Source organism: Diaphorina citri, unplaced genomic scaffold, assembly GCF_000475195.1.
Source record: "Diaphorina citri unplaced genomic scaffold, Diaci psyllid genome assembly version 1.1 scaffold2204, whole genome shotgun sequence".
Classification (NCBI taxonomy): Eukaryota; Metazoa; Arthropoda; class Insecta; order Hemiptera; family Psyllidae; genus Diaphorina; species Diaphorina citri.
The window spans coordinates 37,857-58,302 of NW_007379629.1; the positions used below are offsets into that span (position 1 = coordinate 37,857).

The 20,446-nt window shown below is 40.1% G+C and overlaps 4 protein-coding genes across 7 annotated transcripts in view; 1 reads left to right on the forward strand and 3 right to left on the reverse strand.

Annotated features, from left to right (window-relative positions):
• On the reverse strand, nucleotides 1-11,981 carry LOC103518477 (protein yippee-like 5). 3 transcript variants are annotated; one of them, XM_026830261.1, is made up of 4 exons: nucleotides 11,769-11,981; nucleotides 10,399-10,559; nucleotides 646-877; nucleotides 1-225 (listed from the first exon to the last, which is right to left on the reverse strand). In XM_026830261.1, the coding sequence occupies exons 2-3, from the start codon at nucleotides 10,557-10,559 to the stop codon at nucleotides 679-681; spliced, it is 360 nt and encodes a 119-aa protein (XP_026686062.1). In that variant the 5' UTR covers nucleotides 11,769-11,981; the 3' UTR covers nucleotides 1-225; nucleotides 646-678. The 3 variants fall into 3 exon arrangements, with proteins under 3 accessions (XP_026686062.1, XP_026686063.1, XP_008481765.1); XM_026830262.1 differs by having other exon boundaries at nucleotides 1-220; nucleotides 641-877; XM_008483543.3 differs by lacking the exons at nucleotides 1-225; nucleotides 646-877 and adding an exon at nucleotides 9,575-10,052 and having other exon boundaries at nucleotides 11,769-11,973.
• Nucleotides 136-460, reverse strand: LOC103518481 (protein yippee-like 5). The gene has a single exon (XM_026830263.1). The coding sequence runs from the start codon at nucleotides 436-438 to the stop codon at nucleotides 259-261; it is 180 nt and encodes a 59-aa protein (XP_026686064.1). The 5' UTR covers nucleotides 439-460; the 3' UTR covers nucleotides 136-258.
• LOC103518482 (vacuolar protein sorting-associated protein 62) overlaps nucleotides 505-20,446 on the forward strand; it is a 24,466-nt gene continuing 4,524 nt past the window's right edge. The window contains exons 1-2 of the mRNA XM_008483549.3: nucleotides 505-602; nucleotides 19,739-19,959. Coding sequence (XP_008481771.1) covers nucleotides 592-602; nucleotides 19,739-19,959 — 232 coding nt within the window. The 5' untranslated portion in view covers nucleotides 505-591. The remainder of the gene's footprint in view (nucleotides 603-19,738; nucleotides 19,960-20,446) is intronic.
• The window catches only part of LOC103518476 (beta-sarcoglycan), a 25,838-nt gene continuing 9,494 nt past the window's right edge, over nucleotides 4,103-20,446 (reverse strand). Inside the window, exon 6 of one of the 2 annotated variants that reach the window (XR_003394024.1) lies at nucleotides 4,103-4,320. The gene's annotated coding sequence lies outside the window, so the exon portion shown is untranslated. Of the gene's footprint in view, nucleotides 4,321-4,825; nucleotides 5,001-20,446 lie in introns of those variants that run through there. The other variant, XR_003394022.1, reaches the window with a different exon arrangement.

Below are 20,446 nucleotides of genomic sequence, written 5' to 3' on the forward strand. Positions count from 1 at the left end.
TGAAGCAGTCAGCACAGTGGTATGCAAAACAATGGTTAGGTTGAAACTGTGACAATGGATGACCAGGCAATCCAGCCATAGGTACTCTGAAGAAAACACTACCTACCCAAGTTGGTTGTGAAATCCAACATAACACTCCCAGGAGGGTGTGCAACCACTACACAGGCAAAACAAAGAGGAGCAGAACAAATGTTTCACACGTAAAGTAAAATCAATTAATCTCTGGTGTGTTTACATTTCCGCAAACAAGTGCTGCACTCAATCGTCACCCATGTGCTCATCAATACCGTCACTCTCTGTCACCAGAGCACGCTCTAGGATAACCCGACCTTCCTTGTACCGCTGGGTTTCTTCTAGAGCAAACTCATACACCCAGCCCAGCTTGGTGTTGCAATTCTTGCAGGAGACATCACGTACCATGTGTCGTCCTGTGAGCATCACACGGTCCTGAACATCACTGGAAGAGAATAAAAAAGGGCGAACGGTATACTCTCCCAATTGACCATGGAATTTGGCGGGACATGTTCCTGAGTTTCGCCCCACTGAAAAGTCCCCCCGAGTTGGCTCTGAGAAAAATGTGCCTCCAACGCCATGGTGTTGCATTACGTGTGTCTTCACACGTAAAGTAAAATCAATTAATCTCTGGTGTGTTTACATTTCCGCAAACAAGTGCTGCACTCAATCGTCACCCATATGCTCATCAATACCGTCACTCTCTGTCACCAGAGCACGCTCTAGGATAACCCGACCTTCCTTGTACCGCTGGGTTTCTTCTAGGGCAAACTCATACACCCAGCCCAGCTTGGTGTCGCAATTCTTGCAGGAGACATCACGTACCATGTGTCGTCCTGTGAGCATCACACGGTCCTGAACATCACTGGAAGAGAATAAAAAAGGGTTGGCTTAGAATACTGTGTGCAAAACTAGAGTATGTGTGACAACAACCTTTCCCTTGGGCTGGCCTCTGACATGCAACAAATGTGTGCAACCCATTTTTAAAATAAAATAAAAGGAAAAAATGTGTTGCACACTGTCTTGAAACAAATGTGAGGAAAATAAGTAGGTAATACAAATATTTTTTCTCTCCTGAAAATTTCAGTATTTACCTCATTGAACACACAAAGTGAGGTTAAATTTTTCACTCTGAACACATTGAATACTGTGTGCAAAACTAGAGTGTGTGTGACAACAACCTTCCCTTGGGCTGGCCTCTGACATGCAACAAATGTGTGCAACCCATTTTTAAAATAAAATAAAAGGAAAAAATGTGTTGCGACTGTCTTGCGGGAAACTAATACACTCTGTCTTTAGAATATTTTTATTTTAACCTACTGTATGTTTGAGACTTGACCATTATTACAAGTCCTATAGTTCACCTGTAATTAAGGTTGACCACTCTATCCTCCAGAGTCCAGATCCGAAGTCCACCGCGCCAACCATTACACCACTGAGGTTGGTCCCTGATGCAAATTATCACTCAAGCTATAAGAATTAAGAACTGACTATGGTGTGAGCCGTAACTGGTGATCTGCTGACCGTGTTCTGAGATTTTCAGAAGGTTAAAGGTAGCTTGTCACCTAACCTCTGTAAATAACTACCTATCAATCAAAAGGAATCTTAGCAGTTTTGTACGATGATATTAAACCCCTTTTAACCTATGTAGCTGATATTATATTCGAGACAACCTAGATAGCAGCTTGAATCATATTGTCCAGTCATTTTGTGCATCGTCTATTCTCTATACAAAATGTTCACGTAATACATCACCAGAGAGAAGGTCTGTTAGCCAGAACTTCCGATGGAGCAACGAAACTAAGCAACATCGTGTGTGGTTAGACTTAGACAGGTTAGTATCGAAAACGCGCATGCCCGTCTTCCTGTCACACCTGAATGTCAGAAAGCATATACAAAATGTTCACGTAATACATCACCAACATGAGATTACTAGCAGGCCGTAATTAAGAGAGAAGGTCTGTTAGCCAGAACTTCCGATGGAGCAACGAAACTATAAGCAACATCGTGTGTGGTTAGACTTAGACAGGTTAGTATCGAAAACGCGCATGCCCGTCTTCCTGTCACACCTGAATGTCAGAAAGGAATTTTAATTGTTTTAGATGAATGCTTGTCACAAAATGTAGTTCCTTGGCTTCCACTTGAACCTCCAACCTCCAGAATACTCCAGATGCAAAGTCCACCCTGCTAACAACTGGGGTTGGATATCAAAAGGAACGAGGTACAACGGAGTATGAATATTCGAAGATTAGACACAAGGTACAAACTGCCCATTCCCCAATGTCATGTTGAAATGCACTATGGAAGTCTGGATTTGTTTGTGAGTGCTGAGTGAAGATGAATGAAAAAACGCCCAAAAATGTACCATTTAGGTTGGAACGCTTGGGCACTCTAGTGTCCCACAGAACTCCAACATCAGGACAAATTAATGGAAAAGTTCAAAAATGTACCATTTAGGCTGGCCCACGCGGGCGCGGACCCTCAAAAGTGTCCCACAAAACCCCAACATCAGGACCTGAATCTTCATATGAGCAGGTTCCAGGATCACATAACACCGACCGTACTGAGACACCACAATACCTATATCTTCCTATAACAAACCATAATACCTATAGGACATAGAACAGTCTAAACTTTGTTTACTTCCTGCTTAAATAGGGTCGCATGTCTGTATCGCGTATATAGAGACCTACTTAATCCTCACGCGTACCAGAGTAACTTTATGACCAACCAACCCAAACACCGATCAATATTGTGTTTATGTCCGTTACACGAGCGGAGTAAACGTTTAATTAGGTGGACAAGGAACTAGCTTGATCTCGATCTGGCCAGCGGCTTGACACCTTGACAGCGTTGGATAAGTTCTCGATGGTGCATTGAAGTTGAGCGTGGTCACTCACTAACGTTGGTGGCTAGATAGGTACATAACAGAGGTAGTTATAAGATATCTACAAATAACACAACTAAGGATCCGGTTTACCGGCTCAGTCTTCACAGAGCAGTGCACACTGATGAAACGCGTTACATAAAACGCGAGGAACTTTTCGTCCTATTCGGGCAGGGTAATACCTTCTCCTATCATGTTAATGGCCCTTTTTAAGCCGTAAATTGTAAAAATAAAGAAATATCAAATTATTTGTGGTAAAGCAGAGATTTTTCACAATTTTATCACAGCATTACTAAATGCCCCCTTTGCAATCAATTTCCGTAGTTCAATAATCTTTTACACTGGTAATGCCGCCAATGGTAGCTACTCAATTGTCCTCACGAGGCTGAGTGCACCCCGAACTCCAAGTACAGAGCCGAAAAAACTTCGACCCTGCCGGATATCGAACCCGGGACCTCCGACGTGCAAACCTAGGGTGATAACCACTCGGACACGGAGGTTGCCTAAAAATAAATAGATAAACAAGATCTATTCTATTCCTTCTACTTGCAGTGGAGGAGTTGACCAGGCAATGGGCGCCCCTGGTCTGGCTAGCGGTACCTATCAATCAAAAGGAATCTTAGCAGTTTTGTACGATGATATTAAACCCCTTATAACCTATGTAGCTGAAAGTACCTATGTAGCTGATATTATATTCGAGACAACCTAGATAGGAGCTTGAATCATATTGTCCAGTCATTTTGTGCATCGTCTATTCTCTATACAAAATGTTCACGTAATACATCACCAACATGAGATTACATCTACAATCTAAGAACATCTCTTCCTATCCTTGTGAAACTACCAAAGTATCATCTCAGTAGCGTTGAAATCATAGAAACTATAGAAAGTACCAACGTATGAGTGGGTACCTTGATGTATCTTATACTTAGATGCGTGTAGGAGATGTCTCAACAATAAATTAATAACTATATGCACTTAGTACCTACCTATTTAGAAAGTCTCAATCTCATTGGCTGAAATGGTAATATCTTTTTTATTATTATTTTTATTTATTAGAGTGTGGTACTATCTTAATTCTTAAGCAAAACATGATAGAAACTAAAGTGCCTACCTTAGCTTCGTAACGAAGACTGGTTTACTTAATTATTACGTTGTAGGTTTGAGGTACATGTTGTCTACATGTCATGTACCAACGTATGAGTGGGTATCTTGATGTATCTTATACTTAGATGCGTGGAGGTAGGAGATGTCTCAACAATTAATAACTATGTATATGCACTTAGTACCTACCTATTTAGAAAGTTTCAATCTCATTGGCTGAAATGGTAATATCTTTTTTATTATTATTATTTTTATTTATTAGAGTGTGGTACTATCTTAATTCTTAAGCAAAACATGATAGAAACTAAAGTGCCTACCTTAGCTTCGTGTGGACTAAGAGCCTCCTTTGTTAATTTGTCTCAACTCCATGAATTTTTTCAGTATAGTACCTAATGTCGCCACTGGTCGCTACTCGGGTAAAATAGCTACTCAGTTGTCCTTCGACTCTGGCGGGAATCGAATCAGAAACCTCAGGAATCAGAGGCATCCCAGACAGGTGGTGTTGTCGCCACCGTCAGTCGTGAGAGATTTGAGAGACAGCCATTAAAAAATTGCACATTAAAATTGGCACTCTTCTTGCGCCTGTATTACGACATCAAACAAATTTTCGAAGCAAAACAAGAAAAAAAAAAAAAAAAAAAAAAAAAAAAAAAAAACACATGTTGTGCTTGTAACAATACACGTTACACGCATACACAGATCAGGAATCTTGGGCGTCTCCGTTGGGCGGTCCAGGAACTTGGCCACCTGGTCTGGTCTGTCTCACAGGTCCATGTGTGGTGCGGTTTATTGGACAGTTGAAACAGTTTAAGGTACATAATTTGTCTCAATGAAAAGATTAAGGATCCAGCAAGAAATTTAGACCTTTAGAACGTAATTTACCTACTATGAATCATCGCCAGTTCTGGATTGACCCGCTTGTAAAGGGAAGTTATTGATGAATCTCAATCCTGATATAATTCCGGTAAAAGAGTTTATAGTTTTATGAATCAAGGACCACGCACACCCCAACATCAGGACCTGAATCTTCATATGAGCAGGTTCCAGGATCACATAACACCGACCGTACTGAAAAGGAATTTTAATTGTTTTAAGATGAATGCTTGTCACAAAATGTAGTTCCTCGGCTTCCACTTGAACCTCCAACCTCCAGAATACTCCAGATGCAAAGTCCACCCTGCTAACCACTGGGGTTGGATATCAAAAGGAACGAGGTACAACGGAGTATGAATATTCGAAGATTAGACACAAGGTACAAACTGCCCATTCCCCAAGACCACGCACTTATGGAAACGGCTGGACAGTTTTCATAATTTTTAGCTACCTACGCGAGGATCCTGAGGACTCGCGGACTATCTGCAAGGATGATGTTCAGGGGATGTGTTGATGTTATGGCACGCATTGTGGCTCATGATATCGTCTGCCTTCACAAACGCTTGGGCACTCTAGTGTCCCACAGAACTCCAACATCAGGACAAATTAATGAAAAAGTTCAAAAATGTACCATTTAGGCTGGCCCGCGCGGGCGCGGGCCCTCAAAAGTGTCCCACAAACCCACAAAACCCCAACATCAGGACCTGAATCTTCATATGAGCAGGTTCCAGGATCACATAACACCGACCGTACTGAGACACCATAATACCTATATCTTCCTATAACAAACCATAACACCTATAGGACATAGAACAGATTGTCTAAACTTTGTTTACTTCCTGCTTAAATAGGGTCGCATGTCTGTCTCGCGTATATAGAGAGACCTACTTAATCCTCACGCGTACCAGAGTAACTTTATGACCAACCAACCCAAACACCGATCAATATTGTGTTTATGTCCGTTACACGAGCGGAGTAAACGTTTAATTAGGTGTACAAGGAACTAGCTTGATCTCAATCTGGCCAGCGGCTTGACACCTTGACAGCGTTGGATAAGTTCTCGATGGTGCATTGAAGTTGAGCGTGGTCACTCACTAACGTTGGTGGTGGGTTAAGCTTCTACCAATCTACGAACGGTACTCTCCCAGTTGACCATGGATTTTGGCGGGACATCTTCCTGAGTTTCGCCCCACTGAAAAGTCCCCCCGAGTTGGCTCTGAGAAAAATGTGCCTCCACCAGTCACTCACTATCAGGTAGACCTGACACCTGATGAGCACACAAACTATCAGGTAGACCTGACACCTGATGAGCACAGAAACTATCAGGTAGACCTGACACCTGATGAGCACAGAAACTATTAAAGGCCCTTTTTTTAAGCCGTAAATTGTAAAAAAAAATAAGAAATATCAAATTATTTGTGGTAAAGCAGAGATTTTTCACAATTTTATCACAGCATTACTAAATGCCCCCAGCCTCCTTTCAAACTATCAGGCAGACCTAACACGTACGGCTAAAAAGGTCCGTCTGTCAGGTCTACCTGATACTTTATGAGCACCCACACTATCAGGTAGACCTGACGACAGATACATCTGATGAGCGGCTGGCCCAAAATTGGACAGAATTAAACGTTCGAACCGCGACCTTCTGCCTGACAAAAGCTCTTCTTCCTTTTCCAGATGGATTGCTCAACAACTCCTCATCAATCCTGTATGGACAGAACCCCACCCGGGCCCCTGTGCCCATCTAGCAAGTTCGGGGGGACATTTTCAAACAGTGTACGGTAAAACACGCGGAAGTGCGCGAAATTTTGTTTAGGTAGGTACTTACCTATTTTTTTACTTGACAAGTTTTATGGTGGTTTATAGAAAATACGTGAGTTTATAACTAGAAGATTTTTTTTCCTTTTTTTACGTGTTTTTTGTCACAACACTTTTAGGTAGGTGGATAGAGAGGTAACTAATTTTACCAAAATATTACAGGTACCTACTATATATTATGGTATAGATTCCCTAATCAAATAAAATTACCAAAATATTTGGTCGATTTCTGCTCACATTTAGTTAACATTATTCGAAAGTGCCTACCTACCTACTTGAAAAAAAAAAAACTAAAGAGATCTGTTTCGTATTTAACTTTTTTGTGAAAGTTTTATAGGTGAATTTCTAATACGTATTCCGCACTGCAACGCGTGTTAGAGTGTTGGTTAACAAGGTAACCACTTTGAATTTTATTCTACAATATTCACGAGATCAGAACCCAGTACCTCTTAGAGGGGACGTCAACAAGTGAACCGCCAAGCAGTTATCTTCACGTAACTATTTGCCCTGACCACGCTCCCGTATACAAAAAGCTACTATAGGTTCACCGTACTGATCATTACCGATGGATGTTTTTGACTTTTGACCCCCCCTCGACGATGAATTCGTACAAAATTTTATTGCATAATAAAAGTAGGTAGGTACAGTTATTTATGTGTTTGTGACTTGTAAAAAAAAGCTTGCCTATTGTACCTATCTAAACCAGGAATCATAGATACAATTCGTAGTTATCTATGTATGTAGGTATATTGATACTTATTACACATTGGTATAAAATATCTTACAGGACTTTATGTTAACGCATAGCATACATTGTGTGACTGTCCAAATGAAGAAAGTGTTACCTATTGCCAAGCAGTGATGTGGTCTACAGTCTACATTTCTACAGTTAGTAGGTATGGGTCTACACTACAGTATGAACTTTATAATTCTTTTTTGATTTGTCTACCTAGATAAGCGCTAAGTCGCGTTAGTAACGTAAAATTCCAAAAGAAACTTTACAACACCCAATGGGTATTACCCATGTAAGAATACGAACTAGCTTGGAGGGTAGCGCGTCTACCTTGTAAGCTTTAGGTCGCGGGTTCGATTCGCGCCCGGACCAGATCCTAAACAGATGAGGTTCGGTCTCGGAACGGCTGGCTTTCTCCTATCCCGTCTTCCCTCTTCGCTTTGGGATGATAGGGCCTTAGCAGTTACAATTCCCTTTATCAAACCTCTTACACAAAAAGTCCATTTTCAAGTCCCATATTGGTTTTAATTGCATTAGGAGGCTCTTTTCTTCTGGTTTAACGTTCTTGTTCAGCTAATTTAACATACTAATTTAACATATGTACATAGGTGTCAAATTTTTCAAGTCCCGATTTTGAAAATTTGGACCGATTGCAATACTTTCCGAATAGTACTTACCTGTAGGTTTTTTTTTTAGTTTGACAGAGGGAACTGTATGAGTGAGTGAGTTATTTTTTTAAAAAAAGTAAGATCCTAAAGCCTATAGGGAGTTGAAGAGTGAGTTACTTGTTTTAGAATCTGACTCATTGACTGAGCCGTCCACTGAAAGGAGTAGATCTCTTATAACTTGCTCACCCTTTACAAACATACTTCTGGTTAAAAGTCATTAGACATGTCATGAAATTTCCGCTTTTATCTTCAGAGGTAAACGCTTTTATCTTCAGAGTTAGAATCTCAAGTTTAAAATGTACCTACATTGTGTTTCTGGGTAAAAGCAGATACACGAAAAAAGGTGAAAAATGAAATCATATGTCAGTGTGAAAAAGTAAAACCAGGGCCCTATTCTACGAAAAAATCTGCAAAACAAACTCGTCATTTTCCACTTCACACACGGAAAAATACAAAGTTTGTAAATAACTTCCCCCTGTGGAGTAAAAATTGGGGAGTGTAGAGTAATTCGTTGAACAGGTCACTAGGAGAGAGACAATCAATAAAATTTATTGACTGCCCAAATCTAGAATTTTGACTGAAAAGTGAAATAGGTATGGTATGAGTTCTAAAAATAAATTCTAAATAAAATTATTCTAAGTAAAAATAAAAATATAAATCTATCTCTATACCTAATTATCTATCTTAAAACTAAACTTACAAACTAATGAAAGAAAATTGAGGTTTTGGTGTACAATATAATGAACAAAATATTCAAATCAGCAAAGGAACCACCATCTTTGCATGGAGATAAAAAAAAAAATATTTATTTATGAATCCAACACCCAATAATGTATAATGAATAAAATAGGAAAGGACACTATATGAGAACAAAGCTAAATGGAAAGACCTTAAAAACTTGAAATCTGATTCCACAGTCACTTCTTGATGATTTCAAAAGGGTTACCTAAATGAAATTTTTAGGCTCTCTTAAAATAAAAAAAAAAACTAACAGAAAGCAACTTTAAATCACGACCAAAATATTGTCGGTTGAAAGTAGACATGGTCAAAAAGTGAGTGAGTGAGTTATTTAAAAAAAAGTAAGATCCTAAAGCCTAGAGAAAAATGTGAACAGTGCTTGGTAAAGGAGGCACTTCCTTGAAAAATCTGAAGTATTTATGGAACCATAAAACCAAAAACCTTTTTACCCAGTATGTGGGAACGATTGTTGGTAATAAATACTTACTGGATCTTTTCTTTTCATATCTAGATCACCGGGATATACATAACATTGAAAATAATAGTCTGACAAAAATAGACCAAGTAAGTGTGACATCATTTTCAACACAAATATTGGCTTATAATTCTATGAATGATTAACTCAGTAATAATTAGCCAATCACACAATATTTATGTGTTGTCACACGTGTCACCATTGAAGCAGTCAGCACAGTGGTATGCATAACTCAGTAATAATTAGCCAATCACACAATATTTATGTGTTGTCACACGTGTCACCATTGAAGCAGTCAGCACAGTGGTATGCAAAACAATGGTTAGGTTGAAACTGTGACAATGGATGACCAGGCAATCCAGCCATAGGTACTCTGAAGAAAACACTACCTACCCAAGTTGGTTGTGAAATCCAACATAACAGACCCAGGAGGGTGTGCAACCACTACACAGGCAAAACAAAGAGGAGCAGAACAAATGTTTCACACGTAAAGTAAAATCAATTAATCTCTGGTGTGTTTACATTTCCGCAAACAAGTGCTGCACTCAATCGTCACCCATATGCTCATCAATACCGTCACTCTCTGTCACCAGAGCACGCTCTAGGATAACCCGACCTTCCTTGTACCGCTGGGTTTCTTCTAGAGCAAACTCATACACCCAGCCCAGCTTGGTGTTGCAATTCTTGCAGGAGACATCACGTACCATGTGTCGTCCTGTGAGCATCACACGGTCCTGAACATCACTGGAAGAGAATAAAAAAGGGTTGGCTTAGAATACTGTGTGCAAAACTAGAGTATGTGTGACAACAACCTTTCCCTTGGGCTGGCCTCTGACATGCAACAAATGTGTGCAACCCATTTTTAAAATAAAATAAAAGGAAAAAATGTGTTGCACACTGTCTTGCGGGAAACTAATACACTCTGACTGTCTTTAGACTATTTTTATTTTAACCTACTGTATGTTTGAGACTTGACCATTATTACAAGTCCTATAGTTCACCTGTAATTAAGGTTGACCACTCTATATATTTTTATTTTAACCTACTGTATGTTTGAGACTTGACCATTATTCCAAGTCCTATAGTTCACCTGTAATTAAGGTTGACCACTCTATGGAACAGGAATGCCCTTCCTGTTGCTCCCGTAAATCTTGTGCTAATCAGTTCTCTTCTATTGGTCAGGATAGTGTCACACGCAGCACAGGAAAACAATCGGGAGCCTCCAATATGGTCCAGAAAGATGCGTCCCATCTGAAAACAAAGTAGAGGAATAAGTATGTAGGTATGGCACAGGAAAACAATCGGGAGCCTCCAATATGGTCCAGAAAGATGCGTCCCATCTGAAAACAAAGTAGAGGAATAAGTATGTAGGTATTTTTTCTTTTCTTTTAGGAAATTTGACTGATTTTTCATTTAGTGGGTAGTTGGTCTGTTTGTAAGTTTATTTTAATTTTGAGAAATTTCATAGATTTTTCCTTTAAAATCATTTGTCTAAAAGTTTAGGTAAGTAGGTACTTGGTTTACAAATGGGTTGTCAAATATAACACTTGAGAAATTTCATAGATTTTTCCTTTAAAATCATTTGTCTAAAAGTTTAGGTAAGTAGGTACTTGGTTTACAAATGGGTTGTCAAATTTTGACAAGGGCAAAAATGTTTGCATAAAAATAAAATTGACTTTTAGGCCTGATTTGGACTTTGGGGCCCTCTGGGTAGGTTTAGATATATCTGATGATATGATACCTATACTATGAATAAACCTGATATGATACCACTAGGCAGATAACAAGTCACCTTGGTCTTTGGTTTTCTCCATTGATAAAATCAATAAATCAGTGAACAATAGTCCGTCCCTTGCATAAAAATAAAATTGACTTTTAGGCCTGATTTGGACTTTGGGGCCCTCTGGGTAGGTTTAGATATATCTGATATGATACCTATACTATGAATAAACCTGATACGATACCACTAGGCAGATAACAAGTCACCTTGGTCTTTGGTTTTCTCCATTGATAAAATCAATAAATCAGTGAACAATAGTCCGTCCCTTATACCTTTTTATTACTATTGTAATAATAAAGGAAGGACGGACTAAAAAGTAGTAACTCCAGTGAATTGAAGCAGCTATTTTTTGAAGCAGCTATTTTTTGAAGCCAAGATAAGACATCATAGATTGATCATTCGATGAAGTAAAAATATAGCAGGGCAAATCCTAGATTTATCTACCTGAATAAAAATAATTTACAAACTTGAGAGATAGGTACCTACCTGGTTAAACCAAGAAATGAGGACAAAGCAGTAACAAGATAAGACATCATAGGTTGATCATTCGATGAAGTAAAAATATAGCAGGGCAAATCCCAGATTTATCTACCTGAATAAAAATAATTTACAAACTTGAGAGATAGGTACCTACCTGGTTAAACCAAGAAATGAGGACAAAGCAGTAATGAAGAACTTACCTTAGTAAATTGTTACTTGATTGCTTACAGTAAGGACGGGAAACCTAGAATCTTCGAGCTTATTTTCAAGGGTAATCAAGGATTATTCCTGGATATTGGAACAAGGGAAATCTCACGGAAGTATTGGATTGGAAATTTCTACAAGAAAAATGATAAAATTAAAGATGTAGAAGAAAAGTAGGTACCTATGGAATATGGAAGAAATAAAACTTTTTTGTGATTAGAACTTTTTTTGTTTACAAAATGAGAATGACGTCATAGGACAGCTGATATAACAGCTGATTTAGAACAGCTGACTTCACAGATGTTGTGAAGAGTGGATTTCAAACATTTTCTGATAAAATGAAGTGAAGCAAGTTTAGAACGAACTCTTTTGGTAATCCATAAATCCGCCATTATTGGTAGGTACCTAATGGTAAGTTGAATTTCCCCTCTTCTCAACCTAGATCCTAAATTGGCCAGCTCTTGATGTCCCATAAAGTCACCTGTCCAGATGCCAACCACGCTCGACGTTACTTATTTTCATACGTCGAGAACGTGCTTTTAACGTCATATAACGACTATAGTCGTTATAATTATTATTAATAGCCTGTAGCCGTTTTCTATTTTTACTCTCTATTTACCTATAGGTACCTATTTATTTATGGGGTATTATCCATTTGGTATTTAAACACCTTAGGTATCTCTTTACAACTTACATCTACAAACATTGGCACTCGACAGAGCTTTCAAACTGTCGCTCTTAATGTGTGATAAAGCGCAAAGTATCACGTCTTGTACCTTTGGTTATACAGTGTGTCCCAGAAGCCCTTGTGCAACCCTCTCATGGCGAGGTTCACAAAGTGAGTTTAAACTCCGTTTAAGTTAAACTCTTGGATTAGGCGAGATTATCTGTTAGTTAAGCCGTGTTAAGGCCCGTTAATTCCCACGTGTCGTGAGTTTCAACCGATTTTTTTTTCCCCCTCCGAAAGACAAAATTTGTCGTTCGGAAATATTAAATGGGAACGTGCCTTTAAGCACAAAGATTTTTTTTTTTTTTTTTACAAGCAACTCTTATTATGAGCTAAAATTATGCTTAGGTATGAGCTAAAAGAAAAAAAAAAAAAGATACATTAGGTATAAGCTAAAAATAAATATTAAAAAAAGCGAGGGTTCCACTCGCTAGATCTCGCTAGAGGCTAAGTAGTAAATACATGTATGACCCATATGATTGTAGCGTGGTTATCGCACGCTCACGGTGAAAGTGATATGATCAGACCACTTCCAAATTAACCCGCCATGGCCCGCGCTGAAAAAAATAATAGTGAAGACTTTTTACTAAGTTATACTGTGCTCTCTGTTATACTCGTACGTATAATTAGGTACATTTCAAACGTTTTTTTTTTTTTTTTTTTCAAGAGGTTTCAGAGGGAACTGTAACTGCTAGGGTCTTATCGTCCCGAAATCGAAGAAGGAAGACAGGATAGGAGAAAGCCAGCCGTTCCGAGAACGATTATCCCATCAGTATAATCTCTCTCTCTCTCTCTCTCTCTCTCTTATGCGCTAGACTGCGGATTCGATCCCCGCTCGCGGCGGATTTTATCCTGAAATGATCAGATTCTTTCTCGGAACGGTTGGCTTTTTCTCCTATCCTGTCTTCCTTCTTTCAAAAAAAAGGTAATGTTTTTACATCGAATCGCTACATTAGTACCTATCTACCTATGACATATTCAGAGGCCTGAGACCGTTTTCTGAAGGGTTATGCTATTGTACTCCCTGTCTGTACGTCCAAGAGAGTTTGAACCTCTGTCAATCCTTCATTCCTTCCTCTTTGGCCACCGCACCGGCACGTAAAGTGCACCAAAGGATTACTGAAGTTGACCAACCTTGCGTGTGGTTGGTATCCGGACTCCAGATGCAGGAAACCATCTAGGTAATCGCATACTGTTGGCTTTTCCCGACCCCACTCAGGTTGGGTGAGGTTAATGTGAGGGGGCGGGTGGACATGTACGTTCTTTTACATCCAAGCCTGTATCTGGGATCCGAAAGACAGCCTAGTTCGCTTGGAGGGTAGCGCGTCTGCCCTGGAAGCGCTATTAGGGTTCGATTTTATCCTAAACAGATAAAGTTCTTTCTCGGAGCGACTGGCTTTCTCCTATCCTGGCTTTGTTCTCTCTTCGCTTTCGGGACGATAAGACGTTAGTATAGTTACAGCTCCCTCTATCAAACCTCTTGGGGATGGGGGGGGGGGATCCGAAAACCTACCTGGGTTTTGGCCAGAACAAGTTGGTATGAAGGTAGGTAAAAGATACCTTTTATACGGCACATACTCAGATAAAAGGTATTTTTTTAATCTTAGATAAAAGGTATCTTCTATCTAAGTATTTGCCGTATGTGCCATTTTCACCGGGGTTCTACAGGTTCATGTTTGTTTAATCTTATCTACACGTTTTATGAAACGCGTTTCACCAGTGTGCACCGCGCCTTAGGATACGTCCACATTGGCAGATCAAACCTCATACTTCGCTTTGCCTCGACCATGGTCCACTTACCAATTCCATTACATCTACCTAGACCTAATATTAAGGTAAACCTATCATAAAGAAGAAAACAAATTACATATGACAGAGGTCTAGGCTGATTGTTTCGGTCTGTTTATCTACCTAGAATCAAGAATGGGAATCCACACTTAGATGCAACTGTGGATTCTTCATGGAAGATCAACAGTGCAGGGTAAATATTAGGTTAGGTACGTGCTATGATTAAATGGTACTAATGGTTGTGCAGAAGAAGCGTGTCACAAGATATTATTCTATTTAGCCCGTGACAAGTCAAGGAATCCACACTTAGATGCAACCGTGGATTCTTCATGGAAGATCAACAGTGCAGGGTAAATATTAGGTTAGGTAGGTACGTGCTATGATTAAATGGTACTAATGGTTGTGCAGAAGAAGCGTGTCACAAGATATTATTCTATTTAGCCCGTGACAAGTCATAATGGTTTGCATGAGGTCAGTGGGTAGTCACCTGTCAGGGGCTGATTGGCGAGTAGGTTTCAAACCTATGAGTGGCTAAACAGAACAATGAAATTGAAAGCACGTGTCCCTCATGCAAAATGGGAATTTTTTAATTGTGTTAGGCATAATTGCTTGTCACAAAAATAATGTCGTTACCGGCTAAATACACTACGCTAAATTTCATGACATGACTTGGACTTGAACCACCAACCTCCAGAGTACATGAGGTCAGTAGGTAGTCACCTCTGTCAGGGGCTGATTGGCGAGTAGGTTTCAAACCTATGAGTGGCTATGGCTAAACAGAACAATACGTATAAAATTGAAAGCACGTGTCCCTCATGCAAAATGGGAATTTTTTAATTGTGTTAGGCATAAATGCTTGTCACAAATGTCGTTACCGGCTAAATACACTACGCTAAATTTCATGACTTGACTTGGACTTGAACCACCAAACCCCAGATTCGAAGTCCACCGCGCCAACCATTACACCACTGAGGTTGGTCCCTGATGCAAATTATCACTCAAGCTATAAGAATTAAGAACTGACTATTGAACGAAGTTGTCTGGCTAGGGGACGTTAAACAGAGAGTAGACTAGCATCTGGCTGTGGGACTACAAACAGGGAGGAGAACAGCCAACCAGCCTAGCTAGCTGGCAGTTCTGCAAAGGGCTCTCTTTGCTTTTAAAGAATAAGCACAAGTACTCACGATGGTTGACTGCGGCTCAGGACGAGCCTATTAAACATTGCTAGAGACCATCTCCCCGGTGTCTGGCAAATACAAAAAGATATCTTCTCTTTAATCTGCCATCACCATTCGGCGAAAGCTAAAGCCGCTACAACAACAACAACAACAACAACAACAACAACAACAACAACAACAAATTACCTACAATATTATGGGAAAACTTTGAACTACACCTTTCTGACTCCCCATCATGAGCTCACGTGAAGGCTCATGGGGAATCAGAAAGATCAAAGTTTTCCCATAATATTGTAGGTAATTTCGTTCAGGACAGCTACACTATCACGTCACATGGGCTCACGTGAAGTAAGATATTACCTACAGTATTATGGGAAAACTTTGAACTACATCTTTCTGACTCCCCATCATGAGCTCACGTGAAGGCTCATGGGGAATCAGAAAGATCAACGTTTTTCCATAATATTGTAGGTAATTTCGTTCAGGACAGCTACACTATCACGTCACATGGGCTCACGTGAAGTAAGATCTGTTTGTGTAATTGTATAACAATATTAGTTCAACCAGAAGCTCGTTAAGGTTGTCCTTGTAATCTGAAGGACAATGGGTTCGAGCCCGAGAAAGTGAGAGGGGATTTCCAAAGAATAGCACCCTGCTGCTAACCACTGGGGTTGGATATCAAAAGGGACGAGGTACAACGGAGTATGAATATTCGAAGATTAGACACAAGGTACAAACTGCCCATTCCCCAATGTCATGTTGAAATGCACTATGGAAGTCTGGATTTGTTTGTGAGTGCTGAGTGAAGATGAATGAAAAAACGCCCAAAAATGTACCATTTAGGTTGGAACGCTTGGATACCCATACCCACATACCTAGGTAATAATTTATATTTTGTGATATAAGCAGGCAATTAACTTGAATTTCTAATTTTCTGATTACTTGTATTAGTATATTAGTCATAATAAGTAAAAGTTCGAACTATTCCTCGCTGTATAAAAATGTATTATTAAAGTTGTTGTAGTTTATACCCATACCCACATACCTAGGTAATAATTTAGATTTTGTGATATAAGCAGGCAATCAACTTGAATAAAGATATCAACTTGAATTTCTAATTTTCTTATTACTTGTATTAGTATATTAGTCATAATAAGTAAAAGTTCGAACTATTCCTCGCTGTATAAAAATGTATTATTAAAGTTGTTGTAGTTTTGTATTTTTTGAAAAGTTCAAAAATGTACCATTTAGGCTGGCCCACGCGGGCGCGGACCCTCAAAAGTGTCCCACAAAACCCCAACATCAGGACCTGAATCTTCATATGAGCAGGTTCCAGGATCACATAACACCGACCGTACTGCTCTACAATCTACGAATATCTCTTCCTAACTTCCTATCCTTGTGGAACTACCAAAGTAGGTATCTCAGTAGCGTTGAAATCATAGAAAGTACATGTCATGTACCAACGTATGAGTGGGTATCTTGATGTATCTTATACTTAGATGCGTGTAGGTAGGAGATGTCTCAACAATTAATAACTATGTATATGCACTTAGTACCTACCTATTTAGAAAGTTTCAATCTCATTGGCTGAAATGAATACCTATATCTTCCTATAACAAACCATAATACCTATAGGACATAGAACAGTCTAAACTTTGTTTACTTCCTGCTTAAATAGGGTCGCATGTCTGTATCGCGTATATAGAGACCTACTTAATCCTCACGCGTACCAGAGTAACTTTATGACCAACCAATCCAAACACCGATCAATATTGTGTTTATGTCCCGAGGTAGTTTTAAGATATCTACAAATAACACAACTAAGGATCCGGTTTACCGGGTCATTCTTCACGGGCAATCGCATGCTGCTGGCTGTTCCCGACCCCACTCAGGTTGGGTGAGGTTAATGTGAGGGGGCGGGTGGACATGTACGTCCTTTTACACCCAAGCCTGTATCTGGGATCCGAAAGACAGCCTAGTTCGCTTGGAGGGTAGCGCGTCTGCCTTGGAAGCGCTATTAGGGTTCGATTTTATCCTAAACAGATAAAGTTCGTTCTCGGAACCACTGGCTTTCTCCTATCCTGGCTTTGTTCTCTCTTCGCTTTCGGGACAATAAGACGTTAGTATAGTTACAGCTCCCTCTATCAAACCTCTTGGGGGGGGGGAAGGATCCGAAAACCTACCTGTGTTTTGGCCAGAACCACTATCGGTTGGGTGGAAGAGCTTTGGTTGGGTGGAAGAGCTCACTGTGTGAGAATCCTGCCATAAAGCATTAAAAAAAAAGAAAAAAACTATCGGGGGGCCCAGATTCGAATTTATCACCTCCTCCTCCTCCTCGAAAGTCAGATTTGACCACTCGACCATCGAGGCAATCCTGGCCAGAAGAACGGGTTAAGCCTCGGACTTGGCTTAACTTCTCTAGTCACTCTAGTAACATTCAAATCATCGAGCTTAGTGGCTTAGTCAGACATTGATCGTTGTGCGAGCGGGATCAAATGCAATTTGTATATGCAAGTTCGGGGGGGAATTTTCAAACAGTGTACGGTAAAACACGCGGAGGTGCGCGAAATTTCGTTTATTTACCTATTTTTTTACTTGACAAGTTTTATGGTGGTTTATAGAAAATACGTGAGTTTATAACTAGAAGATTTTTTTTTTTTTTAACGTGTTTTTTGTCACAACTTTTTTAGGTAGGTGGGTGGATAGAGAGGTAACTGATTTTACCAAAATATTATAGGTACCTACTACCTATATGGTATAGATTCCCTAATCAAATAAAATTGCCAAAGATTTGTACCCAAGCCATGATATTTGGCCGATTTCTGTTCACATTTAGTTAACATTATTCGAAAGTGCCTACCTACCTACTTGAAAAAAAAACTAAAGAGATCTGTTTCGTATTTAACTTTTTTTGTGAAAGTTTTACAGGTGAATTTCTAATATTCCGCACTGCAACGCGTGTTAGAGTGTTGGTTAACAAGGTAACCACTTTGAATTTTATTCTACAATATTTACGAGATCAGAACCCAGTACCTCTTGGAGGGGACGTCAACAAGTGAACCGCCAAGCAGTTATCTTCACGTAACTATTTGCCCTGACCACGCTCCCGTATACAAAAAGCCTACTCCAAGGCTTAGGTGCAGGAGCAAACAGCCCTAAAGGTCGGGGTAAGCTTCTATGAATCTACGAGAGACCACGCTTTACCTAGGCAGTCTGTAATATCCCAAAAAAAGATACCTATATTTACCTACTCTTGGTATAAATAAGGCCATCGGCTACCAAAGCCTTAAGTCACTGCGACCTGATTCCCTGGATCTTTCGTGACTAAGGATACTCTCCGTACACAAAAAGCCCACTCTAAGGCTAAGGTATAGGGACAAACAGCCCTAAAAGCTTCTACGAACTTGGGTTAAGCTTCTAAGAATCTACGAAGTTGAGTTAAGCTTCTACGAACCTACGAAGTTGGGTTAAGCTTCTAAGAATCTACGAAGTTGGGTTAAGCTTCTACGAACCTACGAAGTTGGGTTAAGCTTCTAAGAATCTACGAAGGGTTCCCTGGATCTTTCGTGACTAAGGATAATCTCTGTACACAAAAAGCCCACTCTGAGGCTAAGGTATAGGGGCAAACAGCCCTAAAAGCTTCTACGAAGTTGGGTTAAGCTTATAAGAATCTACGAAGTTGGGTTAAGCTTCTACGGACCTACGAAGTTGGGTTAAGCTTCTAAAAATCTACGAAATTGGGTTAAGCTTCTACCAATCTACGAACGGTACTCTCCCAATTGACCATGGATTTTGGCGGGACATCTTCCTGAGTTTCGCCCCACTGAAAAGTCCCCCCGAGTTGGCTCTGAGAAAGACACTACATTTTTAGCCTTAGCAGTCTTCATAGTTTAAGCTCCTTAATCCCTTTAATTTCAGGGTGGAGACACCCCCTCATCTATGTACGTTTCTGCGCACGACGCTGGCGCATTCTACAAGTTCAACAAACTCGCCAATCAGTTTGTGTACGAGCGCATGGAAATCCGGAAGGGGATCATGCAAAGGCCGACGTTCCCCGATATCGTGGAGTTGACGCCGACCGCCTCCCACCCTGTGCTGTTCGCCGCCAAAGGCTCGCATGGCCTGTGGACCGCTCCGGGTAAATAGGATAGACTAGGATTGTACATTGTCTGGCTGAAGGGGGTTAAACAGGGAGTATACCAGCCTGAATTTCCCTTGCTAAATAAATAGCAAAGGTTGAGTGCGAAGGGCATCCACTCGTAAAATATGTTTACGTGTGTAAAATACTCCTCACGCTTCACGTCATTCAGTGCAACTCCTGTTTCATTTTGAACCTCGATCGAAACAGCAGTGCAACCTACTACAACGACCGGGACAATGAGTTGAGTAGCGACGATGTTTCTATCCCGTTGCAGTACCTCACGGAAACATCCAACTTGCTGTCGCCCCTGGGACATGGGACCAGCTTTCAGTCGTACAACTTACAACGAGGTAAGTTGGTATAGAGGTAGGTTTAGTGCTGATTGAGAGACTGACGAAAAACGCCGACCCCGTGTGTAGAAGAAAAAGAAGGAGGGGTGTACCTACATTGTTATCTGAAAGAGGGCCTCTGAGTGAAAATTTACTATTTTTTTATGAAAAAATTCCAAAACAGAGTCTGTCTTTCATGTTAGGGGGATTTTATACAGCCCAAAGTTAGGGCTGATTGAGAGACTGACGAAAAACGCCGACCCCGTCTGTAGAAGAAAAAGAAGAAGGGGTGTACCTACAATACCTACATTGTTATTTGAAAGAGGGCCTCTGAGTGAAAATTTACTATTTTTTTATGAAAAAATTCCAAAACAGAGTCTGTCTTTCATGTTAGGGGGATTTTATATCAGCCCAAAGTTAGGGCTGATTGAGAGACTGACGAAAAACGCCGACCCCGTCTGTAGAAGAAAAAAAGAAGGGGTGTACCTACATTACCTATTTTGTACCT